The 15793-nt window shown below is 42.3% G+C and overlaps 1 protein-coding gene across 2 annotated transcripts in view; it reads left to right on the top strand.

Annotated features, from left to right (window-relative positions):
• The window catches only part of JMY (junction mediating and regulatory protein, p53 cofactor), a 142247-nt gene that overhangs the window by 103459 nt on the left and 22995 nt on the right, over window positions 1-15793 (top strand). The window contains exons 7-8 of one of the 2 annotated variants that reach the window (XM_005286437.4): window positions 8144-8332; window positions 11721-11807. In XM_005286437.4, coding sequence (XP_005286494.3) covers window positions 8144-8332; window positions 11721-11807 — 276 coding nt within the window. The remainder of the gene's footprint in view (window positions 1-8143; window positions 8333-11720; window positions 11808-15793) is intronic. The other variant, XM_008174618.4, reaches the window with a different exon arrangement.

Here is a 15793-nt window from a genome sequence, read left to right as displayed (position 1 = left end):
TTCCCAGATTAGATTAAATTGACTTTTAAAGAAAAATTAGGTTTTTTTCCCCCGATTTAAAAAAAAAAAAAAAAAAAAAAAAAAAAAAAGTCAAAAGACTTGAGTAGAGAAGCAACAGTTTTTCATGGAACTTTAATTTGTAATCAGTATGTGAAGAGATTTAAGTTACGGTATGGATTATCTCTTTAATATTAATGATCTGTCTTGTGATTCGTACGCAGAATTGTTGCAAATATGGATTACATTTTCAAGTCATATGTTAAATTTTGGTAAACGCACATTCATTCATTTCTCTGAATGACTTGTTTGTAGTTCCCGTAAAGCCCATGCAATTATATGAACATGCATTATTTATGAGTGAATATATTATTGAAAGTAAAACATCATATAAAACATCACAGTACTAGAGATAGTCTTGATTTTTTTCATCCATTGCTGTGTACTAAATTTGAAAACCAGCTGAAGAGTTAATACAGTCACCAAGCAGTTATCTTTATACTTTATACCAGCTAACTTCTTCTTCTTTTTTTTTTTTCTTTTTTCGTACTGTCTGCTTTTCAGTCACCACTATCTTCCCTGGAGCGGCTCCTGGGTAGCAGCGGCACGCACCGGGGCCAGGGCAGGTCCCACTCTGCTCCCGGAAGTGGCCGGCACTGCGGCCCCTGGGGAAGAGGGAGCAGAGGGCTCCGCGCACTGCCCTCACTTGTAGGTACCTCCCCTGAAGCGCCCAGTGGCCGTGGTTCCCTGCTCCCTGCCAATGGGAGTTGCAGGGGATGGTGCCTACAGGCAAAGGCAGCAGACGCAGCCCTCCGCCCCCTTTCCCCCAGGGGCCGCAGGGACGTGGTGCCAGTCGGTTCTGGGAACTGGGGCCTGCGGCACCATGGAGGTTGCAATTCCGTGGGCCGGATCCAAAGCCCTGACGGGCCGGATCCAGCCTGCAGGCCATAGTTTGCCCACCCCTGCCTTAGAGTCTATGCAGATGCTGCCCCTCCCTCCGAAACTACAGAAAACAAGCTGTATGTTAGATGGCATATGCCACAGGCTTCCCCTAAGAAAGGGAAGTCTTCCAAAAAGAGGAGTGTAGACTTTCACCTGAAGGAGACAGCTCTGAAAAGGTCCAGGTCCCAGGGAGATCTACTGTCTCTGAAACCTCAACCACAAAGGAGAGAGACATCTCCAATAGGGCCTTGGTACCCTCTACCAGCCAGGAGGGCAAGCATAGACACTCGGGGCTGGTGATCTCGAGTTCATCCAGCTGTCAGTACCTGTGTGTTCAGCCCAGCCATTGGTACCCATGCATGCAGCATTCTTGGCACCAAGCAAGCAGTGGTGCCACCCACCATTGGCTTTGGCTACTATGTCGGTACCGATGCCCTACTTGATAGCACAGGAATTAAGATATACTAAGGACCTCTCAATAACAACCAGAGTCCCCACTCCTCATGGGTACTAATCATCTCTTGGTACTGAGACCCTGATCTACAGACTACTGTCCTCCAGTACTGCAGGATTCTCCATCACTTTTGGTGGGTGCTCTCTCTTTGGATCAGATGGAGGAGAAGAAGACTTTCAGTTGGTCTCCTCTGTTTCTGTTCAGGCCTCTCCAACATATCTCTTCAGCATCCCATTCTCTGAAAGACTTAAGGAAAATTGGGGTCATTATGAAGGTGGCCCCTCATGCCACTCCCACTTCCGTATGCCCTCTCATCCCCAATGTCCATACTTGGATCTCTGGGCTGCCTATCAACAATTTGCCAGACCACTGGTACTCTTCATAGGAAGGCCAGAGTTGTACAGCCCTCTCCTCCCCAGCCAGCTCTCCCATAGCAGATGTTTGAGGTTCAAGAAGCTAGGGTAGATAAGGAGGTCACCCCTCCAACACCTGGTTATGCCTCTGCCACCATCCATGGCTGATGATTTTTGACAATTTCAAGACCTCATAAAGGTCTTCATACCCTCATAAAGAAGGTAGCTGACAAATTCCTCTTGAAGAGGTCAGTGAGTCACAGCACAAACTGTTGGATATCTTGTAGTCAGTAACCCCTCCAGGGTGGTGTTACCCATCACTGAGGCACTTGTAGATCTGGCTAAGACTGGTGGCAGACACTAGCTGCTGTTCCACCCATGTGGAAATAGGCAGATAAGAAGTATTATGTTCCCCCTATGGTTTCTGACTTCTTGTTCTCCCATCCGCCACCTAACTCCCAGATGGTGGATGTGTTAAATAAGTGGAGCAGGGAGCACTTCTCTAGGTCTACCCCATATAATAAGGACCAGAAAAGGCAGGATCTCGTTGGGTGAAAGGCCTCTTTGTCAGCAACCGTGCATTTCAGGATCGCGAATTGTCAGGTGGTCATGGCCAAATATAATTTTACACATTATAACATATTCACAGTTTTTATTGAACTTCTGCCACAAGAACATAGGGAGCAATTCTAGTCCGTCATCTGAGTGCCACTTGGTGGCCATAACTGCCTGTCAAGCATGTTGGTGTGCTACAGACACTGCTGCCAGGTCCATCTCCACAGCTGTGGTTATGAGCAGGGCATCATGGCTCCATATAATGGGGTTCCTGAGGAAAGTACAGACCGCTGTGGGGGGGATCTTGCCTTCGGTTGTAAACTGTTCTTGGAAACCACGGGTGACTCCTTGTGCACGCTAAAGGACTCTAGGGCTGTTTTATGATCCCTGGGTATACATACACCTACAAATAAGAAAAAGTTTAGTAGATAACAAACTGCCCAGAGATCACATCCCATTCAGTGTTCAAGGTTCCATAGATCCACCATACCCCCCGCTAGAAAGAGACGTAGATTTCAGAGAAAGAGGGCCGCACGATCATCCTCAACGATGACCCAGCCATCTTGAAGCAACAGTTTTAATGGATTAGTTGATGGTTCAAATCCTCCTGCACATCTGGATTTACAGCTGAGCCCATGAGCCCACCTTCCCCCTTTTGGAGATCACCTTGCCTATTTCCAACATGCTTGGCGGTGGATCACTACAGATGACCCACTACAGAGAAGTGGGTCATAGAGGTCATAACATTGAGTTATACCATCCATTTTACATCACTCTCTTCACTTCATCCCCCCTTCCCTGTCATTCAGGGACCCCTCTCTGAGTTTTTATTGAGACAAGAAGTGAACTCTCTCCTTCGATTAGGAGCAGCATAGCTGGTTCCTCTGCCTCACAAGGGCAACAATGTTCCCTTTAATTTTTCCCATCCTTGCGTGGAATGAATTTTATGTGCATCAAATTATTGAGGTAATGTGCGGATGTGCGCCACCAGTAGAAACAAAAAACATAGATATAATATACATTTTAAAAAAGTAACCATACAGATAATTCTTCAGCCAGGATAGGTTAGGCATTTTAGAACTCACTACTCAAAGAATTAAATTTAATCGTAAGAGAGAAATAAAAATTATGAAATGCATAGACCAGTCAAAAAACTCAAACAATAGCACGTTGAAAGAATAAAATTACAGAGAATATATGTGTATTGCAGGAAGTGTCAAGAAATAACAATAATAATACAAGTATATGTTGGGAGGTGAATGTGAAAGACTGAGACGTACACTGTGTGTGAGACAGAGACGCGTTGCCGCTTTAAGTATGTTGCCCTTTTAAGTAGATCGGCACTCAAAGCAGCCGCAGCAGCAGCCACCAACAAGCTCCCGCTGTCCCACTCCTGAGCCCTGTCACGTTCCCCCCGCTCTGTGGAGAGGGGTTGTGGGGGGAGGGGAACACCCTAACAGCACACCTCATCTCTCCCCTCCCTCCCCCCGCCCCGCTCTGCATAGCAAGCAGGAGGCTCCTGGGAGCAGCTCCAAGTCAGAAGGCAGGAGCAGCATGGCAGAGGGGGAGGGGCACTTGAAGTGCATTGCACTTGATAGCCTGCTAGGCAGCTGCAGCAGCTTAGAGGAAACTTAGAACGGTAAGGGATTTTACTTGAAGTATTTCCTTGTGCCAAAGGAGGACGGAGAGTGGAGACCAATCTTAGATACAAGCCTTCTAAAACAAGTTCAGAAAGTCTCAAAAGTTCAGGATGTTGACTCTGGCAGCTGAAATTCACTCACTGGAGAAAGGGGATTGGTTTTCGGCTCTCGACCTACAAGATGTCTATTTCCATATAATGCTATACCCATCACACAGGAAATACCTACACTTCACTGTAGGTCAGGATCATTTCTAATCTCGAGCGCTTCCCTTTGGTCTTTCCTCGGCCCCAGTGTGTTGTCAAAAGTCCTGGCAGTAGCAGCTGTTTATATCCGACAAGAAGTGTCCTGTACTTCGATGACTGGCTACTCAAGGGCTGCTCCTATGAAGTGGTGCTATCTTCCACCCAGAAGGTCCTTGCCTGTTCCAGGAGTCGAGTCTGCAGCTGAATGTAAAAAAGTCCCCATTAACCCCTGTATGGAAGATACAGCTTGTAGGGACATATTTGGATTTGTTGACAGCCAGAGCTTACCATCTCTTAGATTCATAATCTTGTCAGGTCTGGTACAGGCAATTCATGGGAGCCCTCAAACCACAATAAAAAACTGTCTTCAGTTCCTGGGACACATAGCAGCTTGCATCTTTGTGACCAATCATGCAAGGCTACATCTTTGCTGCTTCTGGGGTTGGCTCAGAATGACCTATTCTTCAGTCAGACACATCTTGGACAGAAAGGTGACAGTTCGTCTACAAGTGAGGAACTCCTTAGACTGGTGAAAGGATCAACTCAACATCTGTGCAGGGCGTTCCTTTCTGTTGCCCAACCCCATAAATGACTTTAACAACAGATGCATCACTGTTGGGATGGGGAACCCACCTCAACACCTTCATGACTCAGGGCAAATGGACAACTCAAGAAATCAATCTTCACATCAGTCTGCTGGAGCTCAGGGCTGTCAGGAACACTTGCCTTCATTTCTTACCCCTCATCAGGGCAAATGAATCAGGGTCATGATGGACAATATATCCTGCATACTCTATATCAGCAAGCAGGGAGAGGCAAGATCCCCCTCCCTGTGTGCCAAAGGCATGAAACTCTGGAATTGGTGTGTAGCTCATCAGATCCAAATTTTAGCACTCTGCCTCCCCACGTATTCAGAATGCCACAGTTAATGTCCTCAGCAGACACTTTTCACAGGATTATGAATGGGACAATCAAGTTCTCCACAGTATATTCCTAAAATAGGGACTGCCAGAGATGGATGTCAATACCTCCTCCAGGAACAGGCAGTGTATTCTTTTCTGCTCAAGCAGGCATCTGGGCCATGACTCCTTGGGAGATGCTTTTTTTGGAAGAAGGGTGTGTTCAATGCATTTCCTCCAACACCACTGATACTAAGGGTGATGAACAAGGCCAGAGAGAGTTATCCTTATAGTGCCAACATGACCAAAACAAGCTTGGTATGCTTACCTGCTTCACCTATATATCCAACCGTCATTCAAGTTCCCAACTGTTCCTCATCTCCTGTTACAGGTTGTGGGTCATGCTTCATCCCAACCTAGTGGTTCTCCACCTCAAGGCATGACTCCTCGATGGTTCACGGACCTAGAATCCTCCTGCTCTCTCAGTAAGTACAAGAGGTGTTACTGAGTAGTAGAAAGAGATCAACCTGCACTACTTACCTGCAGAAATGGAAGAGATTCTTCCACTGGTGGTGTCATTGCTGCCTCCTGCCTGCATCGGTGCCACTTTGTCATCTTGGATTATCCGTTGGATCTAAAGAAATCAAAGTTATGAGTTAGTTCAGTTAAGGTCCATTTGGCCGCAATATCAGCCTTTCATTCTCTGGTAGAAGGATTCTCCATATTTGCTCACCCAGAATAGTCTAGGTTTACTAAGGGTTTGGGGACAGATTAGAAATGTCCACAGATTAGGAACCTACCTTGACCTGGGACCTCAACCTGGTACTCGGTTATCTTATGAGACTTCCATTCGAACACTAGTAACCTGTTCTCTGTTGCATTTATCTGTGAAGATGGCCTTCTTAGCAGCGATCACGTTGGCCCATAGGGTCAGAGAGATTGGAGCCATGAAGGCAGATTTCTCCCACCCCCTCTTTATGGTGTTCTTTAAGGGCACGTTCTCCTTACATCCACACCCTAAATTCTTACCTAAGATTCTATTGAAGTTCCATCTTAATCAACCCATTCATATACAAGTATTTTTCCTGAAGCCACATAGTTCACTACAGAAATCCTGTTTACATATCCTGGGTGTTAGCAGGGTATTATCCTTCTATTTGGATATGACCAAGTAATTTAGGAAGTCACGTAAGCTCTTCATTTCCTTTGTGGATAGCTTCATGGGGTTCTCAATCTCTACTCAGACTATCAAGATGGATACCTCGATGTATTATCACTTGTTATGATGCTGTGGGCATTCTCCCTTTCTCCCCCCCAGCCCCCTCAGGCAACATCTGTGGCATTACTGAAGAATGTACCAGTATCTAAAATATAGAGGGCTGCTACGTGGGCTTCAATACGTATGTTTTTGAAACATTGTGCCCTGATTCATGTTGTCAGATCTGCTGCGGCACTTGGTTCTGCAGTACTATCTTCAGTTCTGGACTCTATTCTGAAGCCCCCTCCTCCATACTGCTCAGAAATCGCCTGAAGTGGAGCACCCATAAGGATGCTACTCAGACAAGAAAAAGAGGTTACTCACTTTGTGCAGTAACCATTGTTTTTTGAGATGTGTCACTATGGTTGCTCCACTACCCAGCCTCCTTGCCTTCTGCTTTGGATTATTCCTTAGGGGATGTTTGGGTGGGAAAGGAACTGAGGGTGCTTTGCCTGCATGCCCGTATATAGTCTCTGTATCTGGCATGAGGTGGTATTAGGCGGTATTAAGCACTTTTGTGGGCCTAGTAGACACTAAGTGAAAATCTCCAATCAAAGGCTCAAGAGGCACATGAGCAGCTGAAGTGGCGCACCCATAGGGACACAACCTCTTGAAGAACTGCAGTTACTGCACAAAGTGAGTAACCTCTTTTTTATTGTCTGAAACAAACAGCCATTGTACTAGGGAGTTGGATTTATAAGAGAAAAATCAAGAGGGGAGGCCATTAGAAAAAGAGAGGCTGAAAGTGTGAAAATGACCTTCTGAGAGCACATCCTGGAACAAGTGAATAGCTGTAAAGATCCTGAAATATTCCTTGCTCGGGGAACTTATTCCTTATCATAGGCAGGCTGAGAAAACAGTTGGCCAATGAAGCTGTCTTAGGCACCAGGAGTAATGATTTCCTATCCCCCGTCATAGTCCTGCTTGGATTTCCACACAATCAGTGAAAAACCACTAGTGCAAGAGGAAACTATACATTTCCACTAAGATAGTGCCTCACCTCCCCAATGAGTCCTGATAAAGTAAGTGAGATTTTTGTAGAGTAAGGTGCTATTCAGTAAGAATATCACAAGCTGGATCAAAGATTTCAAACTCTCCTGGGAAGTAACAATATCATTGTTTGCACAACTCTTAACAGATGGCCCTCAATCCTGATAGATTAGATTATATATATCTAAAAAAAAATACTGTTTAAAAGAACATTAAAGTTGCAAAGTCAAGAACTCAGAAGTTTGGAAAGGCTAGAATTAAGGATGCTTTTGCAACCTTAATTTGGACCCCTTATGTGTATGTATTATAATACTGTCTTTAACTACAAGATCACATAATTTTTTCACAGGACCTCTGCCTCATTCAGTGCATGGGATGGACGGTTCTCACTGAATGGATAGTTAGTCAATATTACTTTTTATCCTTATGGCTTCAAGCATTATTTACTGCACACTATTCAAATCTTGCATTGAATGCCAAATTTGTAATTTCTCATGGACTTTTTTCCTCATCACACTCATCACTTTAGTATTTGGAGTGCTTCATGAACATTGGTCATTTTTTCTTCACACACCTGTGAGGGCATATGATTTTAAATCTGGGGAATTGAGGCACAGAGAATAAGGACAAAATTGACCGTTGTCCACTAATTTTGAGTGCTCAGTTTGAGACTCTAGAACTTGATTTTTTTGAGAGTATTTGGCATCAGATAGCATTTTATATGCTTGAAGCAGAGTGCCCATTGACCTCAGTTGCAGTTCAGCGCTTAACACTTCTGCAAATCAAGCCTCTCTCCCTCTTCTTCCTCAGGATATTTCCTTCTCCTCCATACTGCCTGGATTCCAGCAAGTGGAATGTTTGAGATCAAAGAAGACACGGCCGCCGTACTCTGTTCTAGTGTCCAGGGAACCCTGGCAGTTGGGAGGAACAATTACAGGAAAGGCCTTGCTCAGTATGGCTGACACAGTGCTCTATGGGGGAGGAGCATGCTTAGTGGAGGTGAAATATTTAAAAAGTTTTGTAAATGCCCCTTAACCTCTACTGAGCACCTACAAAAGGTGATGTTCAGAGGCTTATAACTTGGCCAAATTTTGGGTGGATTTTCATGGTGACAGGCAAAGATCTCTCTGTTCCCAGAGTGATCTCCCCTCCCTCCACTCCCGCCATTGCCTCCACTCTCCCCTCCCCCCGCCCCCCCTCCCCCGTCAAATATGAAGTCCCAGCTCCAATGTGTGAGTGCTTTAGATCGAGGCCTCCCAAGAAATTTTTGGTGATCTTGGAGTGCGGCCACCAATTCTTGCTGGTGACCACACCTCTGACAGTTTTTCCTAAAATAATTAACTTTAAGAAAAATAAATAAATATGCACACATACATGTCCAAATTAATTTATTTATGTAGGTTTTTATTGCAGGCTCAATAATAAAAATAATGTTCAGTTGTGATCATCTACTCTGACCTACTGTATAACACAGGCAATAAAACTTCTGCAGAATAATTTATTTTGAGCTAAAGCAGGTCTTTAAGAAAAATCCAATCTTGATTTAAAAATTTCCAGTGATGTAGAATTTACCACAACTCTTGGTAAATTGGTTAATTATACTCACTGTTAAAATTTGGCAAAGTTATAAGCAACTGAAAACTGGATCTTTTAATGGAAAGTGTTAGGCAAACTTAACTATAGGTAGTGTGGCCATCTCTGCCTATAACAGTGTTGCTATAGAGTACAAACCCATGCAAGAATTTTTTTTTAATGCATTGTATTTAAATATGAATGCAAAGTACAGTGGAAGTTAGAAAATCAACATGTGTTCATTTTTGCTAGTATTAATCAAGTAGTTTTATTAAGTGACAAAGGCTGAAAGGGTTGACCAGATTTTTGTTAGAAAAAGTGAAGATAACTTGTAAACTTGAGGTTTGTGGTTTTTTTTTTTTTTTGAGAAATAGAAGCACAATTTGATATCACTGTAGAAATTAGCCCAGTGATTTAAAGAGAGAGAACCTGTTACTATAGAATCCATATAAAAAAAAAAAAAAAAAAAAAAAAAGCCTGCTCTTTGGAGCTATTCCCGTATGCTTTTTGAAACAAAATCGTAAAATGCAAATAGCATGCATCTTTAGCTAAGTCTGCATGATCTTCCGAATATCTAATTTCTAAATTAAAGAGCATCGAAACAAAGACTTTGATTTCTTACATTGATACCATCCTTTATTTTCTCATCTTAACTTTAAGCATTTCTATTTTAATTAGCATATAATCAGCACTTCTTACAACCTAAGAAAGGGCAACTGTACTAAAAATAAAAGCTGAACATTTAGTCATCTTTTCATGTTTGTGTCTTTTATCTTAGACCTTGAATTTCTCTCTCTCTCTCTCTCTCTCTCTCTCTCTCTCTCTCTCTCTCTTCAGGGCTTTATTTAAGTTTAATAACTTTTAAAATTGGGGTAAACGGAAGTGGATAATTTGTAAATTCAGACCTGCTCAAGTAACATCAGAGCAACATTCTAATGAGCATCTCAAGTTTAAAAGGTCTTATTTTAATAGTTCCAAATCAGAGTTTTTATTTAGATATAAAGAAATAGTCTAAAATATTAGAATGGGTCATTTCTTGATCACTAGAAAGTGAGTTCACTATAGGTTTTATGCTAATTGTTTACTTGCCTGACTCATTAGAAACATCTTTCATTTTTGTTGTTTCAAATTGTTTTGATTGTCAGCTCTTAAGTGAAACGCCTTTTTTGGTGCATTTGTCTGAGAAATTATCTGTAAGTATAGTAACCTTTGTCATTTTCTTTCTCTGATTTCTCTTTTCTCCTCATCGTACTAGTCACAACTTAAACTATATTACCTTAGAAATGCAGTACCTTGCCCCAAAAGTTACAATAATCTTTTAACCAAGGTAATAGGTTCGAGAGAGAACAAAACAGAGATTAACTAACATTAAAAAAGTCTCAGCTTCTGAAAGTCATTTATCACGTTCTAAATTTATTATTGTTGTCTGCAAAGTTTAGTTTATAGGAAGCTTTTGCTGCCTAGTGCCTTTATTTTATGGATAAATAGCGGATTCAAGTTTCCAGTCCTATTAATCGGGCATTTCATGACCAATGAAATGATTAAAAATTTAAAGTGTTAGTATATACCAATAGAAACTGCTATGGCTAAAATTGAGAAGGGTATTCCATTATAAACCTACATTCTTCTTTGAGTATTGCCTGCATGTATTTCCAGGTGGGTGTCTGCTCTTTGAAATTTTTCAGATAACATTGCCAGTTGAGGCTGGACACAAACTCTGCCTACCTCTGTGCCCACCACTATCCCCACTGGTCCTCTTCGAGGAGAATGTAGCATTTTCCCTTTTTTATTTCTATTGTAAAGGATTTTCCTTTCTTCTTAAAGTTCAAGAGTAGAGTTAGGCTTCTGCCGTATTTTTGGTCTCCATTAGACATTTTGATTTCTTTAAAAAGAAGAACAGGAGTACTTGTGGCACCTTAGAGACTAACAAATTTCTTCTTTTTGCGGATACAGACTAACACGGCTGCTACTCTGAAACTTTTGATTTCTTTGTTTTCTTGACTTAATTGAGCCTTCCTAACACCACTGTAGGTGTCTGTTGATTGATGGCTGAGGTCAAATCAACTATCTTTGATGATGCCTGTGATGGTTCAGGCTTGTCTACTTGGCTTGTCTGTAATGGATGAGCATCCTCAGTGACTCTTCCCCCTTAGGGAGGGGCATAATCCAACTGGAGTTTGGCTAAGTTTACAATATTGTGAGAACTTCCTGTAATTAATGTGAAGTAACTGTGTGTGTGTGTGTGTGTGTGTGTGTGTGTGTGTGTAATGTAACACAGTAAGTGTAATGGCTAAAGGGCCATTTTTTCATCAGTTCTTTAAATTAGACATGTCAGAAATGACTCTTGGAAAATAAGGTGCAGGTGCAGAAATGTAGATACAATAGCATCCACGTTTGTGTGTGCCATCACCAATTATACATGGAAATTAGGAATTTGCACTTGCGAGTTGCCAGTTGTCTAGCTGAATACATAATTATCTAATTTTGCTTGAATGCTAGCAGTCATTGCTCACGTCAATTAAAATGGAGTTGCATGAGCAGTTGTGCACTCTCAACTTTTTGAAAAGTCCGTGAGTTGTGCTACATCTGTAATGGTGTTAGACTTGGCTAGTAGCTGCTACCTATATATGCTCTGGTAGTCAACAACAGTGTTAACACAATTGTTTAGGTTTTGTGTTTTTATTCAAAAGTTAAATTAGATTATTATATGATGACTGCTTAAACAATTTTACTTTTTAATGTAAAATATTACAGTATGCCTTTATAAGTTGATATTTGGAATGTATATTTTATAGATAATATTTTGTCTCTACAGGAGATCTGTATTGCAAAGCATAATGAAAAGTTCCAGCAGCGCCATCAGAGTGAAGAGAAATACAGAATGCATCATACTGTGCAGCTAGTGAGTTTATGCTCTGTTATTGAAATTAGCCTTTGATTCATTTTTTTTATATCCCTCGCCATGCATTAATTAGAGCAGTGTTTTCAGATGGATTACTATTTTGAACAGTTGGCATATAACCTGGAAACTTTGGACAAAGATGAGTAAGTAGAAGTGCATGATAAGATATCTTCTATTTTTGAAAGTAAAACTGATGCTGTTAAACTGACGACTCCCGCACAATATTGGGGGTTATTTATTCTCTTTTACTATAGATCAGGGGTCTCAAACTCAAATGAACATGAGAGCCACATGAGGACTAGTACATTGGCCCAAGGGCCGCATTACTGACACCCCCCCGCCCCCACTCCACCCCTTCCATGAGGCCCTGCCCCTGCCCCGCCTCTTCGCACCCCTTCCCCGAAATCCCCACCCCAACTCCACCCCCTCCCTGCCCCCAGGGGGTACAGGAAGGGTGTAGGGTGTGGTGAGGGCTCAGGGCAGGGAGTTGGGGCGTGAGGTGCAGGAGGGGTGAGGGGTGCAGGAGGAGGTCGGGGTGTAGGGTGCGGCAGGGGGCTCAGGGCAGGGGGTTGGGTGCAGGAGGGGTGTGGGGTGCGGCAGGGGGTTGGGGTGCAGGAGGGGTGCAGCAGGGGGCTCAGGACTGGGGGTTGGGGTGCAAGAGGGATGCGGCAAAGGGTTCAGGGCAGGAGTCGGCTGCAGGAGGGGTTCAGGGGGCGGGCTCTGGCCCGGCGCGCAATGGGGGCAGGGCAGGCTCCCTGCCCTGCCCCCGCGCCGCTCCGGGAAGCGGCCAGAACCTGGGGGAGGAGGGGCATAAGGGTCTGTGTGTTGCTGTTGCTTCAGGCACCGCCTCCAGCAACGCCAGACAATCATTTAGTGCCTTTTTTCCAGGGTCCTATCCACCGGACCTGCTCTCCCAGTCGGCATTACTGCGCGGTCGCACCTATCCCAGCCTGCCCCTTGCTCCCATGGCTCATGAAGCCTGGACAGTAGTAAGGAGCAGTTCAACTTGTGGAATGACAAATACAGAACGAAGGATTGCACTCTATGGTCCACATTAATGTTATTTCAGAGTCCTAGATAGCATTAGTCCCTATAAAAGGCATCATGAAAATTTCCCCCCACCCCTAACAAAAATGTTAATTTATCAGAGCAGCTGAAAGGATAAGGAACCAGGACTATAACTGAGAGAGCGCTTCCATATTATTTAACTCATAATTGATATAATTCAAAGTAAAATTTAACAGCGCGTTCTGTTCTAAGACTAAAAATGCAGGAGGGTAGTCAGAAAAAGGAACAGTGACCTGTTTCCGCCCGGTTTCGAACTGGTGATTCGTGTGTTAGGTGAACGTGATAACCACTACACTACGGGAGCTTCTCTTCTTTTGCTGCAGACTTTGCCAAATGCACAGGAATGTTTTCTCTAGCTACAGAAGCTACCTAATGCAATGTCTATATCTATGGCCTTCCTGCTCACAAAGCGGTCATGCCCCCGCCCAAGGCTGACACAGCGACCTGGCTCGGGCAGGATCGCTAGCAAGGCATAATACTTTTGCCGTTAAGCAACCACAGCAATTCTTTCCTGGCCTCTGCCACTGAACGCCTCCATGCGTTACGCTCTGCCCTATCAGTGCGGGAGGACTGCATGAGCTCGGAAAACATGTAATCGCGAGTGCGGTTTTTTTGCCTTCTAATCTGCGATAACCTCAGGGACAGAGATGATAGGGGGAACGTAGACACATTCTGGGGGGACTGCATGGTCACCAGTGCTGCTGAGTTCGCCACGCTGGCCAAATAGGAAATTAAATTCGAAAGTTCCCGGGGCTTTTCCTGTGTAACTGGCTAGTGCATCTGAGTTCAAAGTGCTGTCCAGAGCAGTCATAATGGAGCACTCTGGGATAGCTCCTGGAGGACAGTACCGTCGAATTGCATTCACACTACCCCAAATTCGACCCGGCGATGTCGATTTCAGCGCTAATCCCTTTGTCAGGGGAGGAGTACAGAAATTGATTTTAAGAGCCCTTTAAGTCAAAAAAAAAAACAAAAAAACGGCTTAGTTGTGTGGATGGGTGCCGGGTTAAATTGATGCAACGCTGTTAAATTCAACCTAAACTCGTAGTGTAGACCAGGGCTGTGTCTGTGTGGAGAGCTTTTAAAAGAAATTAAACCCTCGAAAGTAAACCGCCTCTGGGGAGCATTTTTCTCTTAAATTAAGACAAAATTATATTGTTTCCCAAAATTACAGTAAGTTTACTGTTAGTATCTTATTAGATACTAAAACTGTTTATGTATGAGCAAAACAATTTGTTTAAGGGCAGGTGGGACTTGTCCAGTTATTAATAAAAACCAGTCAGTTTTATAGATGGTGATAGTAAACAATCGAAGTTAAATCCTCGGAAATCAACAAAAATATGTAAATTAGCTATTTAGAAGAAGCCATGAAAGGAGCTGTCTTGAAATAGACCAGTTACAAATATCAGCAATCTTAAATCCACTATTCTTCTGTTTACCAATGTTTAGTCCCTGTCCCCTCTTTGAGAATACATGGTTTAACCATCTTGTAATTAACAGGAAAAACTGTTAATATTTTAAGTTACAGCAGCATTTTTACATCCCAATAAAAATCATTAAAAGAGTTTTTTAAATCTAATCACTTGGCAATGTTTTAGTTAATGTTCTCTCACCAAACCATGCTGAAATCTTGGTGAGGTTTTCATGTGGTTGTTTCTTCTTGAGTCTTCTCTTTCGTAGCTGTCTGTGGTAGCTTGCTTGTAGAGATGGGCAGAATGAATTATATTGAGTACCATGTTTGAGCAGGGTAGCAGAGGGTGTGTTTTATACCCTTCTTCCTATTTTCATAAAATTATAGGAAAACATATCTCTTTCAGATTTATTTAGATTCAAAGTTGGTTGCTGTCACCCCTTCACTGTTTGATTACTTCCATGGGTTGTCCTTAGAAGGCCTCTTCATCTTATGACTATGTAGTTCATTAATATATAAAGGTATTGGAGTTCAGCAAGAAATGAAATTGTTTCCAGAAACTCTTCCTGTTTTTATAGAAAAGTTTTTTGTTTTTGTTTTTGTTTTTTGTTTTGTTGTTGTTCTCAAAACAAAGTCTTTGGCTTAAACAGTTATTAATGAAGTTGTTGATTCTATGTGACAATTTTTGGAAAGATGATGATTCTTGTCTTCTTGAATTGGGTGTGAGAATTCCTTGAGTACTGCCATTAATTAATTATTTCCCCCCCTGAATATAAATAGCCTATACTTTAATAGCTTCTTACATTAGTGATTAGTTAGCAAGGTCCATCTTGGTACATAAAGCATTTTACCATTTATGTAGCAATGATATTAGGAGCTTAGCATTTGGTTAACGTATTTGCAAGTATGCATCTCAAAAACATTTAAGAAATAAAGAAAGGTTTAAAATATTCCAACTACAAATGTTTTTTCCTGGTGGTTTAAAGAGTAGCTTAGGTTTTTCATAGTATAAACTCTTAGGGGTAATAAACATGGGTTCATGGTTAAGGAGTTATCTTCCTGGCATTTGCTTGTCGTTGGGAGACAAACAGAAACCTCATGGAATTTCTTTGATTAGACTGAACATTTTGTGACATATTAAGTTTAGTTAGTTATGTATTATTATTTTCACGTATTGTGGCTATAACCTGCTTGTAGCTATGTCTTATTAGTCAGTAAAGATGCAGACAAGTTTGTAATGACCTATCATCAAAAAATTATAATTTAATATCATTTTCCATCAATATTGAGGTCTCTCTGGTACAGTATCTTAAGTAAATTGCAAGAAACAATTGCAAAGAAACAGGTATTTTTCTTCCAGTTAGGCAAGACTGGCAAATTATGGTGGTCTATGAATATGCAGTAGTATCACTGCCATTAACTGCTGAAAGGTTATTTTGCAAAAAGCAGTGAAATAATATAACTTGGAAAAGCTTAGGAAGGATTTCTTTTATATTTAAACAGCCAG

The sequence above is a fragment of the Chrysemys picta genome, chromosome 6 (assembly GCF_011386835.1).
Source record: "Chrysemys picta bellii isolate R12L10 chromosome 6, ASM1138683v2, whole genome shotgun sequence".
NCBI classification, from domain to species: Eukaryota; Metazoa; Chordata; order Testudines; family Emydidae; genus Chrysemys; species Chrysemys picta.
The sequence above is the reverse complement of the archived record's forward strand: the minus strand, read 5'-3'. Positions and strand labels throughout refer to the sequence as shown.